At 37.4% G+C, this 18,054-nt stretch overlaps 1 protein-coding gene across 1 annotated transcript; it reads left to right on the top strand.

Moving 5' to 3' along the window:
- The first annotated feature begins 10,228 nt into the window (after window positions 1–10,228).
- Window positions 10,229–11,168, top strand: LOC116160250. Its single transcript, XM_031473401.1, has 3 exons — window positions 10,229–10,750; window positions 10,801–10,893; window positions 10,944–11,168. The coding sequence occupies exons 1-3, from the start codon at window positions 10,651–10,653 to the stop codon at window positions 11,084–11,086; spliced, it is 336 nt and encodes a 111-aa protein (XP_031329261.1). The 5' UTR covers window positions 10,229–10,650; the 3' UTR covers window positions 11,087–11,168.
- Window positions 11,169–18,054: the final 6,886 nt, after the last annotated feature.

Genomic DNA, 18,054 nt, shown 5'->3' with positions numbered 1-18,054 from the left:
CATGGCATAGATTCAGCAAAACGCTGCTCTTCCATCTACACCATGACAAAACAAAGAATATTTGTACAGGGAAAAACAGCGAAAGAAAACAAAATTATATTAGAGTAACTACTTATTACTAAGTACGTGTACAGTGAAATGATGAATCGAGTGATAAAAGGCCAAACAATTGTTTTTTTAACTGACGAGTTGGTAAACTTTTAAGAGGACGACGTTGGTGCTTGTACTTAAGAGGCGACCGGTAATGCATTGTATATCACAGCAATGGTGTAACTAAATGACCGCTCAAATAGTGCTGTTTGAGGTATAGTTAGTAGTCCTTTATGCGTAAGGTTTAAATTGTGAATGTCAGCCCTAAATCTGATCTTATTTATGTATAAGTATGGTGGCCGCTTATCGGAGATGATTTTATGAAATAAAACAGCATTTTGGAGATGCCGCCTACTCGTCTATCGACATGTGGGTATCAAAAGAACTGCAATTTTCCTTACAATTCAAAAATGCAATAAAAATAGGGGTTGCTATTTAAAATAACGAAGTTACGAGCTCCTTCCGGTATTTCCGGAAGTGCGACCATTTTGAAAATATTTTATATCGATTCGGCCTTCAGAGTACCTCCTAAGTACAAATTTTCAAAAAACCTACCTATTTCACTTTCCCAAAAACATTTCACTAAAGCTCCCAAAAAAACACCAACAAAATAAAACGAATAAGAATAATTTGCGAACATCTCGGTATGACAGAGCCATAATCCCAGCTTGCCAATGCACGTACCTACCTACTTGCATATCCGTAGAAGTATAAGGGAATTCAAACAGGCGGAGTTGCAAAAACATGAATCTTTTGGATTTCCAATGATATCCATGAAGATCCAAGAGCATTAAGAAAATCCGAATGCCCAATGGTAATTTCTCCCCGAGTTTCTCCTTCGGTAAATTCAGAAAAGTTAAAGAATTAAAGATTAATAAGTAGTCAAATTAAAATTTGGTTTGTAAATTGTCAATGAATTCTTTTTTTGGTTGGCCTCGCTTGAAATTATGCCTATCAGTCACGCATTGGTTCACTTTTGAACCATTTTATGGATTAGACGATAAAACATTTAAAAAACAATTTGTCGGCAATCAAACCAGGTATTTATAACCGGAGTGGTAATAAAGTGGTTCCATAATTAAAATTCACATTTTCATTTGATAAAGGAAATAAAGTTTGTAATACCAATTAATTAAGCGCATAAAATAAAGCGTTTTTGTGACGTTTGACTTTTTAGTGTAGCACCTACCTAATTATTTTTGTAAAGTTTATAACTATCCTGTGATTGATGAAAATATGTATAGTTTCGCTCATTATCTTACATAAGAAATAATTAAGGATCTTTGCATACTACATAGGTAATTGGTTTCGCCTAACATGCGATGTGTATGTATAATAATTGAAATTTGAGAACTGAATGGATTCAAGATGACTCCGTTCATTATTCGCTACTTACACATAAAATTATCGCGTAAGCAGATTATGTACACTTATTGCGTTTACTTAAGCGAGAAAATACTGCGATACGGAAAAATACCTGCAGGAAATGAGAAAAAAGGAAAACACTTACTATTGACAAGTTTTGCACATTGTCGCAAAAATTACAATCCTCACTCTATTGCCATAACCGACACAATTGTCACACGTCCCTAATGTCGGTGGTCTTATTATCAGCAGTGGGTGATAACAAGGTATTCCTTTGGTTATCTGTCACTAGCGTAGTATCTTGATTATTTTCACTTCAACGCTTGTCACGAATTAACAACGCTATGACGTATATATTTCTCCCCGGGAACACGTGCTTTTTGTGTAAACAATGTATTTAATAAAAAAATGTATGTCGCGAACAGTGTTTGAATTGCACGATTTTTAAATGCCTGGCACTGTTGAGGAAGTGGTTTCCCTGTAACTATACTACATTTGGAAAATACTATTCAGTCCAAGGATATAAAACGAAATAATTAGAAACTTGTTTAAACATCATGTGAAAAATTCATATGAGTTAATTGCTTAAAATCCTTGAAGGTAAGATATTGTAGTCGCCCGATACGTCACATACCGATTAATTTTTGAAAATTACCTAATTAACGAGCGGATCGCGGCGCCGCCACAAAAGTTACACGCGCTCTTATTCGAAACGAATTATTGAATCACGATCGTTTCGCGGTAAAGGCCGTTACGCGGAAATTCCAATAAAAAGAAGTAAAACTGCACGTTGTCGATCAAGCTTGTCTGCAAGCCTTGTGGCTACTGCTCAAGTTCGAAATTGAATTTTAAAATGCATTTAACACGCATCGTTCCAATAGAACTAGTTATTGCTAATTTAAAAGTGTACAATACAATACACATTAGATGGCCGCAATAAAAAATAAATAAATTTTCGCATTATTGACATTGAACTTATGCCTTTCACCAATGTAACTACCTTGTCACGAATGCCAGTTTATCGAACTGTGACCAATTATTTCCAATTCGATTTAAATAAATACGTGATGTATGTATTGCAATCACGAGTAATCTACATCCATTGATTTGTCCCATTCCAAAATACTTCCCACCATTACTCACCAAAGTTGATTTGGCACAATTATGCATATTTTGTAGTCCTTGGTACGGATGGTTGCCTAGGAACTTCAAGGTATTCCCATTGTATTATGTTCGCTATACATATAACGCGTTTCCTTTGTAACATACACCTAAAATGACCAGTCCCAACTATCCTTATTTTGAGTTAGTATATTGAGCGATTAGCATAAAATTGATTTCATCTTCTTCGAAAAGTCGAATACGAATTTTTGAATTCTGTTTTTGGCTAAAAAGTCGATCAAATTCACTCAAAACAGTTAACATTTATTGGGAAACGAGCGCCCAGCATCTTATTTACGGAAATTTATTCATTGCATATTCGCGAATTAGGAAGCAAATAATTTACGCCTATTGAAAGCTGCTAAACTTGTAGAAATTTTTATATGTTTATGTAATGATCGTGATGAAATTAACAAAACTGACCAGAAAAGAGTGTATTAAAGGGAAAGTTTTGAAATGTCGGTTTAAATGTATAGATAAAGTTGCGATTGATAAATGAATTGGTGCTGAAAATTAGGCAAAATACGAATTATTTGCTACTAAAAATAGTACCATACTGTTACCACTTAAAAAAATGAAGGATGTCCGTACCCAGGGGCACTATTTTGGGTGATTTAGTATGGGCAAAATAACGTTTGCTACAGTTAACCAGCACGTTAAGTTAACCGTGTCTTAGTGAGAACAAAAAATACAATACGCTCTGTATACATTAATGGTGCTACGTTTTCGATTTCGACCCTTCTAATGCCGAAAATCAGAGGATTTTCATAACGAAGCTTGAAGAAAAAGTTAGCGTTAGTTAATGGTACTCGAATCCGAGCTGGGTTTGAGTAATGGCGTGTCTCTAGGGTTTATTTTGTTTGTTCTTTTTTAAAAAGTGTAGGTATCTACATAGGTAATACCTAACCACCTAACCATTTTATTCTTTCTTGTACGGATACATGACATTATTAAGCCCTTTAGGTACGATCATGAAATTGGTAGAGGGCACATTAATTAAGCGTTTTCAACAAACAAATTTTCGGGAGAAACCCGAAATTTTGTACAATCTTAGTTAAAAATTTACTTCATTTCGTCGAAATCTGAGGTTACGTTATTTATATTGCGTAAACTAGTCCTTTATTTCAATAGATGAAACTGAAAAATGTGACAGTTTCAGAAGTAACAGCCATATTTTCATCATTCTTTTTCTACTAAACTGAAAGATGCTGAGTTTAACGTGTACATTAACAGTTAATGAATGAAAGTAGTACTTATACACAAAATAAGAGACACTTCCATGTCACATATGGATACACTTTAACAAAACCACTTTTGGAAGAGCATACAGTCTAAACTTGATTGCCTTAGGAACGAAGAATGTCGTAGAGAGGGTTAAAGTTGGATCTGGCACCTTTCCGTATCGACCAGTGAAAGGGAAAACTTACCACTTAAAAGGAGAAGGGACATCTTTCGCATCTTCCATAGACCGCCTCTTTGTTAGCGACCGCCGATTAACTTCGGCCGCCTTTTTCGTACCAACTGCTGATATTGTCAATCTGACTGCAAGAACTGCAAAACGACTCCCTCCTGCTATTCCAATACTTGCAAATCACCGCAGTGAAATAAATACTAGAAAATATTAGAAACACATGTATGGTTATACATCATTCTTTAGAGTTTATTAAATCGTGGAAAAATACCATAACCTCTTAAGAAATTAAAGTTCTGGAAGGAATGTTACGCACACTACCAACCTAAGGTACCGTTATCTGAATCCTGTTTATTTGTTATACTGTACATGTGTTTATGTCTTTATAGTGTTTCATTAAGTATTTATTTATGCATTCACGAGGAAGTTTGTTATCAGTGTGTTGTTGGTCTATATGCTTCGATTTAACTATTCCGTGGAGGGAGTACCGCATGCAGTTTGATTTTCGGCTGCACGTATGTACTCGTGCGGACTGCAGCGACTATGTAGCTCAGTGGCAGAGCATTGGGTTACATAGCCGGAGGTCGGATATGTGAACCTGGGCTGAGGTAAGATTTTTTTATACCACCCCTGCCCACTTAGTTGGGTTGGACTCTGAGGGGTTGTGAAATTAACTTGAAAGTAAGAAAAAGAAAATGAAATGTGCGATTTATTTTCCCGGTATTTTTCATGGTTCTTGAACCAGCACTTGCAAGGTTGCAGGCAACCTATATAAATGTTAGTTGCGTATTGCGGCTGTGAACAATACAACAAAAACTGTGATAGAGATGGTATTTTCCTTAGATCAGTTTCGAGCATTCTTCCGGCTACTCCGAATTAGGTTTTCCTGCAGTTTTCCTAATTCGTAAGGTAAATACCGGAGTAGTATAGAACAACTTAAGACCTTCTGCAGTAGCACCTCTAAAAGCATTGTGCAAGCCTATTGAGAGCCCAGAACTAGAGAGGGATAATAAATAAAGAAATAAATAAACTATTTCCGCAACAGTCCGCTTCTTGGCTGTATCTGTTGCTTTCTTTTCGTGCGAACTGCAGTCTTGTGTCTTAGCATAAACGAGAAAGGGTTCTCTAATTAACATTTTCTCTATTTAAAATATGTTTCGCTTGAGCGATAATGGAACATTAATATTTAATATTGGCATTCTTACCACACGGTTCATACTAAATTAATTGAAGTTGATGGGGGAGTAGACCTATCCTTTTGACGTGATCTCTTTGGTACGTGCAATTTAAGACTTTACGAGTTGAACCGGAACCGTAGATGTGTTTTGTACTTGATCTGATTTATCGTATTTTCCACTTGTGTTTATGATGTCTCGTGTGTTTAGTTCTCGTTTAATTAACATCATTTCACTTGTTTACCTGATTTAATTTATCGTGCTTTCCTCTTGCATTTATTGTCTGTATTGTTTGTTTTTATGAATTTGTTTAACTGCATTTTATTCGATTACCAGATTTTTATCACACAATTTATCATGTTCCATTTTGGTATTGGCTTTGGTCGTAGTGTTTCCCCCAGAGACTGTAAGTATAGGTTAAGTCGCGATTGCAGTGCCCGATTGTGGAACATTACAAAATATTCATGATGTCCTGGATGTCTTCAGTTTTCTCGAGCGCCACCAGAAGTTGATCAACCCATCAAGCTGTCACGGAAACTACCAATAAGTTCCGATATTTTATCTCTTTTCTATTTCTTCAGATTATGATGTACTCTCTCTAGATAATTCTATCAAACGCTTCCGGGATGGAAGATATCACAAACACTCATATTGTATCATTGGAAGATAAGTACTTTCTGTGAAAAAATATTTGAAAGAACTCATTATAGAGATAAAAGTGGTAATTATACTCTTAATTTACCCTTTAAAGATGCCGAACTCTTATTAGATTTTAATGCTACATGTAATAGCGCCATAACCATATTTGCTTCGTTAGAACGACGCGACGCATGTTGAGTAAACCCGCAAATCGATCTTAGTATGGACTCTGCCTTATGCATATCGTCTTCCTAACAAGACGAAATAAGGTGCCCTCTCTTGCAGAACATTCATAGTTCTTGCAAAATGGAAAAGATCCCTCCAAATTTTTAAGAAAACTCAACGCTTTCTTCGATCAAGACGGCATACTGAGAGTGGATGGCCTCATTAGAAACTTGAACTAGAAACGTTTTCTTCACATCGGGGCCCAAAAGCTCCATTTTGTTATTATGCAACACTTGATAATGTTGATTTAACACACAAAGAACAAACCTTAAAATATGACATTCACATAGTTTGGATTTTGGGTGACCAGTCCAAATATTTAACACATCACACAGAGTTATCTTAGTTATTCTTGGTTCGATAAGAACCAAACAAACATTAATTAATGTCATAGTAAGTCAACCTTGTATAAAAACGCTAGGTGAAAGCGTAAGTACATAATATAAGAGAGGGCACAAGGTATTACCTATTAGCAGATCCCACATGTTCCGACAAGGCAAGAGCAACCGTCGACATATACTACTTGTATTTACCTAACATAAACAAAATATATAGAATCGGTAGACTCAAAGAGGTGACATAATTTTGCCTCGACTTAGCAAAAGATTGGCACAAAATCTAAAGACACATAAAATCAAGTACATACAGGGTGACAATTTGAAAACATACCACCCCCCATATCTTAGTAAATAAACGAGATATTTAAAAAAATCAAAATCCGTTTCGGTAATTTGGAGGGGGAATCACAATGACATAGTTGGCGACGCACCCCCTCCAACCCCCTGCGCCCCAGCCACCCCAACTTTTAAATCTTAAATAGTGACCCCCCATGTGTCCAACGTCGTTGGAAAGCTCTGAAAAAATGCTTTCCAACCATACCAAATAGCATTACATTTAGGTTAGTAATTATCGTGCAAATAAAAAAATAAACTAATATGATACATTTGAAATCTGTCGTATTTAAACCGGCGAACATTAGACGAACTAAGACAGAGAATAATTCAAGAATGTCGAAATATTGCAAAACCAACATAGGAAAGGTTCGACAAGAGTTTGAGAATAGATTATAACTGGCGATCAAAAATGAGTTGCTCTCGAGTCGGCTTTGGAAGTTCAAGTTAAATACGATTTTCCATGTTTATTTTTTGATTTGCACGATAATTACTAACCTAAATGTAATGCTATTTGGTATGGTTGAAAAGCATTTTTTCAGAGCTTTCCAACGACGTATCACACATGGGGGGTCACTATTTAAGATTTAAAAGTTGGGGTGGCTGGGGCGCAGGGGTTGGAGGGGGTGCGTCGCCAACTATGTCATTGTGATTCCCCCTCCGAATTACCGAAACGGATTTTGATTTTTTTAAATATCTCGTTTATTTACTAAGATATGAGGGGTGGTAAGTTTTCAAATTGTCACCCTGTATAAATATATTTCTGACGTACGTCAGGCACTTTTGTGGGTTAACCTACCGACGTTCAAAGTGAGATTTGGTATCGAAATCAAATAGGTACATCACATAATCAAAACAAGTCATCCTACTAAACATTAATACTCATCATTACACGATTTAATTAAAAAGTAACAGGAGCATTACTTTAATTAACATTACAACAAAACAACGAAACATATCGTGTCAAAATATCTTGACTTAAGGCAACCCACCCCCAGATGAAACACCCTGTGTTACTGTATCTAAATATAATAAAAATAAGGAAACCTGCAAATGAAAGAGGGTTCGTCTACAAAGGAATTTTTTTTGTGCGAACAAATGGAAGCCGTTAGTAACAAAAGCGTAGCTACTCGATTACCTACAGTGATAACTGTAAATTGGAAAACTTATTTACATAAAAAAATACAATGGACTTTTACGGTATGAGTCATTAATTATGAATATGATCTGCATAATTTAATTATAAAGGTGCAAACGGTAGATGTAATTAATATGTAGTTATAAATAACGTTACCACGGTATTTACCCAAAGTATCATGCACATTAATTTAGCAAATAAACCCATAAAGAGCGTTTAAAAAAGTGGTAGAGCCCATCGGTGTGACCCCACGGAGTCATTGGATTTGACCCATTTCCAATTGGCTTGTTACATGTGGTATATATGTTAACTGTGCAAAGTTTGAACCAAATAGCTTCAAGCGTTTGCCAGAGGCAGAGCGGCGTGACTCTACGGGAACGGGGTCATCGGATTTGACCCATTTTCAATAGACTTGTTACATGTGGCAAAGTTTGAACCAAATCGGTCCAAGCGTTTAACAGTTATCTGTTCACGGACAGACGGACACCATCGACTCCCCTATAAAACTTGCATCGCTTTGCTCTGCCGCTTAATAATGCAATGCAATCGGTACCAAACAAACTAAAGATAAAAAGAAAAACATGACCTGAGTAATAGTCCTATCACAACGGTGCACCCACTCGATTCATTCCAACCACAAAAAAAAACAACAACAACAAACTGGATTGATTTTCTTCGAAGGGAGTGGGATAATGGCATTCTTCGCTCTCCCCGTCTCTTTATTTATTTATTAATTGTCTCTTTTTGTTGCTTTTTAAAGGTGCCCCTTCAGAAGGTCTTACGTTGTTCTATACTACTCCGGTCTTTACATTACGAATTAGGAAAACTGCAGGAAAACCTAATTCGGAGTAGTCGGAGTTCTTCGATATTCAGCCTTAAAAGGAGAAATTTCCCATAGTTTCATTAATGTTCTAACAAACACAAATTCCTGTGAGAAACCATAGATTCCCATGACACAGTGCAATCCCATTTGTTGCGCCAACAAATAAGTAAATCACCACCGGAACTTTTTTCAGCATAACGTAAATATACTGGCGCGCTAATTAGTTTGTCCTTGATCGCGTAAGGCTGTTTTAATTTCTCTAAGGAAAGCGTTTTATTCGAAGTTAACTTGTTTATTACTTCCTCTTAAATGGGGTCATCCCGCCTTCATTTTTTATTTCTGATCCACAAAGTACATTAAAAATAAAAAGACCCGTGTGTCCTCAATTTTTATTTGCGAGTAAAATAAACCCAAAATTAATTATTGAAAAGCTGTGTTTTTAGTCCGAATTTGAAACGCTTCAGACTAAATACGTCACAAACCTACAACCAATCACGTAGAAGTGAGCTGGCAACCTTACGCGAGGGTCTGACGTTTGTCAAATTTTGACGTTTTGAGAGGGATGTTTAACTGCATCTAGCACGAAAGTGACAAGTGCCTGTGACAGATGACGCAAGTTATAAATGCCATTCTCCTACAATATTGCCAAGTCGTTATGTCATCTGAATGGTTCTAGGAGCTGATTGGTCGGGCTTATTACGTCACAGACCCGCCACAATCATATCGTTTTGAATAAACCTTTAAAACCGCACATGTTCATTATTTTTTTGCTAATCAGCCTCTATTTTTAAATAAACTTTTACTGTCCAAAAAAATGTTTTATGGTTTCAGGTACACGCTTACTAAATTAGAACTGCGGAATTCAACTATACTGTAAACCCCCATTCGCGATAATCCGTATTCTGCAGTGAAAATATTTTTCCACCGCTCTCACACCGTAGTCGACTAAGAACTACGACCGTACCGTAAATACGTGAGAAAATTATTTTGTGCCGTGACCGTTAACAACAAAAAATTGCAGGTTACGGAAGCTAAACTAGTGCCCCCGCACGTACTTTTTCATTGTTTATGTAAAGTTTTGTGCTAAATATGAGCTGGTTTGCTCCACGAAGGAAAACTTTTGTTTTCTTTTTATGAGATGTTGAATAGGTACTAGAATACATGGATGAACTTAAAGCCTTTCATGTTAATTAATAGTGAAAACCAAGAGCAGTAGCTAAAAATCAACTTAAAGAAGAGAACCTTTTTTTACTGTGTCAACTTGATCCAATATTACAATGAAAACGTATAAGCTGGAACGTTCAACGTACAGTTCATCGCAACTTTTCTAGACTAATCCTTTGTAAATAGGTATTCCACGTTGATACTCCACCGGTGTTGCCTAACTATGTGATTAAACGAATGATTATTCTTATCGTTAATTGTACATAATTACCTTGTAACGTCCTTCAGATAGCCACGCGGTATTCATTTGGCAATGGAACTTTTTAAATTAACGTTGACGTCTCGCAAATAAATGCCCAGACGTTACAAACCACCTGAAGGGAAATGCGGAATGTCGCACTTCCAATGTGAAAAAAATATACTTACGAATTAATACCCCTTATCAGGTGTATTTGAAGAGACCTTTATCTAAATTATACTAACGAAGCAATTTCGTAAATCCAACGACTTGATGTCTCTGAATTGGTAGTGGGTTTCACAGTGCTGCGTACAATATGGGCTAACCTGTAGAGGTCCTTTTCACAAATATTTGGTAACGGATCGGTAAGCAATGTAAAATATATGGATGTTGGCTTCACTAATAAGGCATTGGGAAAAATAAATCTTGAAATCTTAAGAAAAGATAGAGGTGCCGTTATCTTATCCGAAACCATTGTCCCATGAGAGCTTGGATAGGCATCTTCGATGTGCAAAAATTGACGTGAAGTCTAGTGATAACTCCAACAGCCATGACCGTCGAAATATTCATACTTGTGACAGTGTTCGCAATCTTCATTGCATCCTGTTGCGGGTTCCTTCAGAAAATACGGGAATTCTACAACGGCCAAGGTAAGTCATCTACGTTGCCGCGTGTCAGGCTGGTGTAAATCAATTTCCAGGTATTCCACAAGCGGCTAACACACCACATCAAAACGAAGAGCAAGGTACAGCTGGCGTCTTTCCCGCAATGTTCTCTCCTCCACCTTATATAGGTAAATTCCTTTCCTGTAACGAAGTGTGTTTGTAATAAGAATTGTTGCAGAGTACTTAGAACCGCCGCCAAAATATGAAGATCTGATCAAAGAAAATCAAATTACGGTAGTCGTCCCTCGGACGAATGAAAATCCGGTTGAAAGATCCCAAGATGTTCCTTTGACTTACACGATAGCAATAAGTCGCCAATGATATTTTGTATGTATGTAGCAGAAACTTTGTTTTAAATCTGTACCGTCTCCAATAAACGTTTTTTTCTGGATTTGAGGGTGAACGGGTGTTCGTATTCGAAAAAGTAGGTTCGATTTTGTTTTAATGCCGCCGCAGCGCTACTGTCGTCGCTTCTAACATGCGCGCATGCTTCCTTTGTTCACATGCTACAAACATACGCCATTACGGTTAAAAGTTTTCGGTGTTTACTGAAGCCGTGAGGGTATCCGAAATTCATCGTCATATTAGATTTACAGTGAAGGCAATGTCTGAGAGAGTGGTTCATAAGTGGGTGAGAGAGTTTAATGGAAGAAAGCGAATGCCGTTCTCTTGTGAATGATGACTCGGGTGGACTAGTTGGCCGGAAAATTCAATAGAACAGACGACTCACAATGTCGATACTTACTGATGGAAATGAATTTTCACAGGTTTCGAGAACTGTTTTGCATGAGACCGAAACCGACCACATCTTTAAAGCTGGCATAAACCGCTAGTGCAAGTTCCTGAACAATGGTGGGAACTATGTATTATAACAATAATTTCTTGTATGACCACGGGTATAAATTATCTAAAGAAAAAAATTGTTTTCGTATATTTACACCGAGCTTACTTTCTGGATAGGAGAGGTATTCTGGACCATTGTACTCCCCTCTGCCACCTAAAATGTCACTCAAGTCACTCACCACCTGAGTGTGCGGGCGGGTAGATACATCTAATCCTTTCAGTGTCTGGCCAGGATTACCTTAACATAGTTTCTCCTCTAAGAGGGTGATCAACAAACAAAGAATATAGCAAGCCATCTCCTCACCTGCGTGTGACAGTTTAGAGTGCCTAGAACCCTAGATAGTATCCCAACGGTGATTTTCGTGAAAACCCTCTCTTATATGTCGCATGAGATTTAATCGAATGTGGCTTTAAGTTGGGGCTGCAAGTGGGAACTGCTTTTTGGTCGCATTGTAAATCTAGCCCAAACGTGGTTTTGCAGTTATTAATAACCGTTTGCAACGAGGAGTTTCATTACCATGGATTTTAACTAAATCTAAAGGTCACCTTAATTTTGCTATGCAAATGGCCATACTTGCAGCTGAAATCGTTTTGTAGTATTGTTTTCAACGCCAACAGGAAGACCTTTTCTGGCATTAAGCTCATCAATTCATCTTAGATTTAGTATACAGGGTCATTCTTGACGAGCGTCAGTTAGAAAGATATGGAAAACCTTTGAAAATGAAGATAAACTGATAAGTTCTTTAAGGGTTTTGGCACATGATTAATTGAACTAAAATATTTTCAAAATGGCGCCACTTCCGGAAATACCGGAAGTAGCCATCAACTTTGTTATTTTAAATAGGGACCCCCTATTTTTTCTACATTTTCGGATTCTACGTCGAATTGGAGTACAACGATACCCCATAGTTGACTCTTTGCTCCAAGGGCTTCGCCGATATTCAAGTTTTTGTGTCAAAAATTGAATTTGCAGGGGTAACTTTAAAAATTTATTATTCGAAAACGGTGAGAGATATTGCAAAACAGTTTTCAATGCTTTATTAAGGAAAGATCGAATTTTCTTATGGTATGCGTAACAGTCTAAAAAAGTGAGACTACGTCACTTTTTCAAAGCTCTCATCTTTTAAACTTTTAAATATCCGTAACTCCATTTTTTCAAATGGCACCCCCCATTTTGTTCTACACCCTTGTTTTCCTTTTTCCCAGACCTTTAATTTGATGCAAAATGTCAAAAGCTGCTTCAAACGGTTCCTAGATATTCCATGTTACTTCTTGTGGAAAATTGATAAAAAAATTAAGTCGCTTGATGTTATTCTTTTGTTTTTATTATGATAATGTTTAAACGTCAAATTTTTCGCTGTTCGAACTTATACTTCTGGTCAATAATGGCTCGTTTGGGTTACACTAATGAAGATTTTGTGAATTTAATATTAATACACGGTGATTGTAATCGAATAGCTGCCAGGACTTGTCGTCTTTTTTCCGAAAGATACCCTGACAAGGCGCAACCCACATAGGCTACAATTCGCAAATTACTACAAAATTTGAGGAATAACGGTACAGTTGTACTCCAAATTCGACGTAGAATCCGAAAAATTAAAAAAAATAGGAGGTCCCTATTTAGAATAACAAAGTTGATGGCTACTTCCGGTATTTGCGGAAGTGGCGCCATTCTTTGTGCACTCGTGTCTGATATGTCAATTTCTCTGGATATCATTAAGCGATGCAGTTGGATTTGCAGCAAAATACACCAGTACAGTTATTTCCTGTTCTTCAGAGTCTACCACAGGCTTCCTTTTATGTATTTTTGTTTGAAAGATACCGTTATTCGTGAAATGTTGTAGTAATTTGCGAATTGCGAATAAAAACAAAAGAATAACATCAAGCGACTTAATTTTTTTATCAATTTTCCACAAGAAGCAACTAAAACATGGAATATCTCGGAAACCGTTTGAAGCAGCTTTTGACATTTTGCATCAAATTAAAGGTCTGGGAAAAAGGAAAACAAGGGTGAAGAACAAAATGGGGGATGCCATTTGAAAAAATGGAGTTACGGATATTTAAAAGTTGAGAGCTTTGAAAATGTGACGTAGTCTCACTTTTTTAGACTCTTACTCCATACCATAAGAAAATTCGATTCTTTCCTTAATTAAAAGCATTGAAAACTGTTTTGCAATATCTCTCACCGTTTTCGGAATAATAAATTTTAAATTAACCCTTGCAATTCAATTTTTGACACAAAAACTTGAATATCGGTGAAGGCCCTTGAGCAAAGGGTCAACTATGGGGTATCGTTGTACTCCAATGTCGACGTAGAATCCGAAATGTAGAAAAAATAGGGGGTCCCTATTTAAATACAAAGTGATGGCTTACTTCCGGTTTTCCGGAAGTGGCGCCATTTTTGAAAATATTTTTAGTTCAAATTCCATCATTGCCAAAACCCTTAAAGAACTTATTTAGTTTATCTTCATTTTCAAAGGTTTTCCATATCTTTCTAACTGACGCTCGTCAAGAATGACCCTGTATAGTAGAACATTTGCTTAATGGTTGGGTAATCTGGAAGGTCAGTTCTCTGGAGCAAATTTTTATTTTCTGATCCATCGGTGAAAATGGATGAATCAGGTTGAAATGCAACTTCAGCATCAAAAAAGGTTGGCAGTAGTTCTTTGGGCACAATGTTCTTAATCCTGTACAGCGTGCCCAACTAAGAATCCATCGTAGAGGCTTGCGGAAAAAAAAGTTACCTATTACTAAAACGGCCAAGAGAAAAACCTGGAAATTTTTGAAATGGCCGCTAGGGGGCGTAACTGAAATCTTGAATCTAAACAAGTAAAAAGGATTTCGCCCTAAGACTTCCCAAAAGTTCATAGCTATGTGCGCTATGTTTTTCTTGACTAGAGGCATGTATGCGTTAAAATTTCATAGAAACATCTCCATAAATAAAAAAAATTGGTGTTGGGCATTTTGCGCATGAGCACATTTAATTTATGCTACAGGTATGCGTTGTTTGTTTTTACTAGAAGCGTATATGGTTAAACTTTAGATAGAGATCTTCATAAGTAAAAAAGTTGTTATTTTACGCATTTGATTTTTACTATGTGCGATGGGTTTGCCTTTGCTAATGACATTTGTAGTTTTCGATGTTTAGTACATGTGATATGTTTTTCTTTACTAGAAGCATCAATGATAAAAATTTCAAAGAAATGTCTTCATAAACAAGGAAGATGACACTGACCGCGCATGCGCCCATCTAATGTTTCCAATATCAGATATGTTTGCCTTTAACAGAAGCATCTATTATTAATATTTCAAAAAGATATCTCGAGAAATAAGACTGTTGATATTGGGCATTCTGCGCATGCGCATATTAATCTGATGTTTACAATATGCGATACGTTTGCTTTTACTATAAAATTTCAAAGAAATATATCTATTGTAAGAACCATATTTTAGGGTAGTCCTTAATAACGAAAAAGTAAAATGTCAACGCAACCCCTATTTGAAAAAATGTGGCAAGCTGACTGGTCAAGTATGCGCGATTCTGCACATATGGGTGCAAGGGTCTTAAGGGATCGTGTTAACTGTTAAGGCAGTTAAGTTGCGTACGCGCTCTGGTCACGATCGTATAAGGGATGCTAGGTAGAGCATCGGACGTTAGTGAGTTTGGTGTAATAGCTCTTTATTGTGAGTGTCTCCCACGCGTAGGTGGTGAGTGTCTCCCACGTGTAGGTGGTGAGTGTCTCCCACGTGTAGGTGGTGAGTGTGTTGTGCAGGCCATCGTGCTGGTCGTGCTTTGTTGTTGGGCTATGGTAAAACCCCTGGCAGATATCCGGATATATTCCTAGGCTTTTAGAGTGCATTATGTGCATGTGCCTATGACGCGGTCCCGCGGGTAGCTCCCGCTGATTATACCGCTGAGTGATCTACTCGCTCGAGTAGATCATGGTGTCGACCCAATACGAAACATAAAGGCCTCATTGTTAACACAAACAGTTCGGGGGTGAGCTCGACCTGGATGTCGTTCCCAGGTAGGGCAATGAGTGACATAGATCGACGTTACTGATCTATTGGCCGAGGGTCCTAGTCAGAGGGCCAAGGCGGGATGTGTATCCTAAATAATACACGTGCGCGCGGCGTAACCCTTTCCCAAATAGGTATGAGCTCCATCTTATCCCTTCAGGAAGCCATCTCCAACGACGCATTCACCCCAATCGCCAACCGGAGTGTTCGGAAGTCCAGGAGAGCTTAGTGACAGTTCGGGGCTAACGCCCCCCGGTGAGTTACCTAATTGATTAGCGAGGATCGCGGTTAAGCAGTCGCGATGTTTGTTTACATGACCCTTTGGTGCGGAAGACGACCAGTCAGACTGAATGCTGCCATGCCAACCCCTTACGCGTAGATTACAGAGGGACGTTTCTAATGAAAGGTGAGTTTACAGTAGATTTGTCGCATCTTAATGAGTTCTGACCAAAAATTAGCTCCAATTTAATTACCGATTTCCCGGTTGTCATATATAAAATACCCCCCCCCATTACACTATAAATAAAAAAATTGACATTGCGATGCGCAGTTTAATCGTCAAGATTTTCCTTGGCACAGGTGCCAGAGCTATACGCTACCGAATGCAAAAAGAACGAACTAAATATGTATGTTTATTATTATTATTATTATTATTATTATGGTCGGTGTTTCTTGTGAGAACTCAGGTCTAGCCTGGTTAACTAATCGCACGGATTAAAATCAAGTAACGATTAGTGTCTATGTCTGTGTCTGGTGAAGTTATGTATGTAAAAAAAAAAAAATAAAAAAAATAAAAAAAAATTAAAATCACACACGTACATTGGACATCTAGGGATAGTATGTAATTCGTACTTACCAACATACCTATTGATGGGCACAATAGCCAACGCTATCAGGAAAGAGGAAAACAAAACAAAACAAAACAAAATCATTATAATAATTCCTGTAATTTTATTAAATGGAGTTTATTGTGTAAGTGTTTCTTTGGCTTTGCGTTTGGGTTGAATACGAGTGGGTTGTGATAACGTGGTGTGCTTCTGTGAAGAAGGAGTTTTGTGTTTCTTAATTGTATTTATGGTGTTTCTTTGTTCCTGAGGTCGTATTTGTGAGGTTGCTTGGGTTTTTGGTGGAGATATTGCAGTATTTTGTGAGCCTGTGGTGCTGTTAAGGTTTTTGCGTTTCGGTTGTATACGAGTGGGTTGTTTCTGAGAAGGAGTATTGTGTTTTTTAACTGTGCTAGGGCGTGTAACTTTATTGGATGGACCTGTCTTTGTAGTACATGTTGCGTTACTTGTGTTTATGGTGTTTCTTTGCTCTTGAGGTTGTATTTGTGAGGTTGCTTGGGTTATTGATGGAGATATTACAGTATTTTGTGAGCTAGTAGTGCTGTATAGGTTTTGTTTGGGTTGAATACGAGTGGGTTGTGATAACGTGGTGTGCTTCGGTGAAGAAGGAGTTATGTGTTTTTTAATTGTGCTAGGGCGTGTAACTTTATTGGGTGGACCTGTCTTTGTAGTGCATGTTGCGTTACTTGTATTTATGATGTTTCTTTGTTCTTGAGGTTGTATTTGTGAAATTGCTTGGGTTTTTGGTGGAGATATTTTAGTATGTTGTGAGCCTGTAGTTCTGTTAAGGTTTTTGCGTTGCGATTGAATACGAGTGGGTTGTGAAAATGTGGTGTGTTTCTGTGAAGAAGGAGTTTTGTGTTTTTTAAATGTGCTAGGGCGTGTAACTTTATTGGATGGACCTGCCTTTGTAGTGCATGTTGCGTTACTTGTATTTATGGTGTTTCTTTGTTCTTGAAGTTGTATTTCTGTTGTTGCATGGGTTATTGGTGGATACATTACAGTATTTTGTGAGCCTGTAGTGCTGTTAAGGTTGTTGCGTTTGGGTTGAGTACGAGTGGGTTGTATTTGTGATAACGTGGTGTGTTTCTGAGAAGAAAGAGTATTGTGTTTTTTAGCTGTGCTAGGCCGTGTGGGTGAGGGCGTCTTTGTAGTGCGTGTTGCGTTACTTGTATTTATTGCGTTTGTTTGTTCAGGAAGTTGTGTTTGTGTGGTTGGTTGAGTTAAGTTTGGAAATATTACAGTATGTTGTGTGTCATGCTGTGAGTCTAAAGTGCTGTTTAGGCTTTTGCGTTTGGGTTGAATACTAATGGGTTGTGATAATGTGGTTTGCTTCAGAGGTGAATCTCTGATCGTAGTATATGTTGTATCATTTGTTGTACTTGTTTGTTCGGTAAGTTGTATTTGTGTGTTTGTTTGGGTTAGAGGTGGAGATATTACAGTATGTTGTGTACCGTGTTGTGAGCGAGTACTGTTGTTTACATGTATACGTTGTGGATCATTTCTGTATGTAGTATCTTGTGTTATGTTTAGAAATTTACGAGCAATATGGCATGTGTTGATAATGACTGCTTTTTGTAA

This window comes from Photinus pyralis, unplaced genomic scaffold, assembly GCF_008802855.1.
Source record: "Photinus pyralis isolate 1611_PpyrPB1 unplaced genomic scaffold, Ppyr1.3 Ppyr1.4_LG1, whole genome shotgun sequence".
Taxonomy (NCBI): Eukaryota; Metazoa; Arthropoda; class Insecta; order Coleoptera; family Lampyridae; genus Photinus; species Photinus pyralis.
Note: the sequence above shows the minus strand (reverse complement) of the source record. Positions and strands in the feature narration are given on the sequence as shown.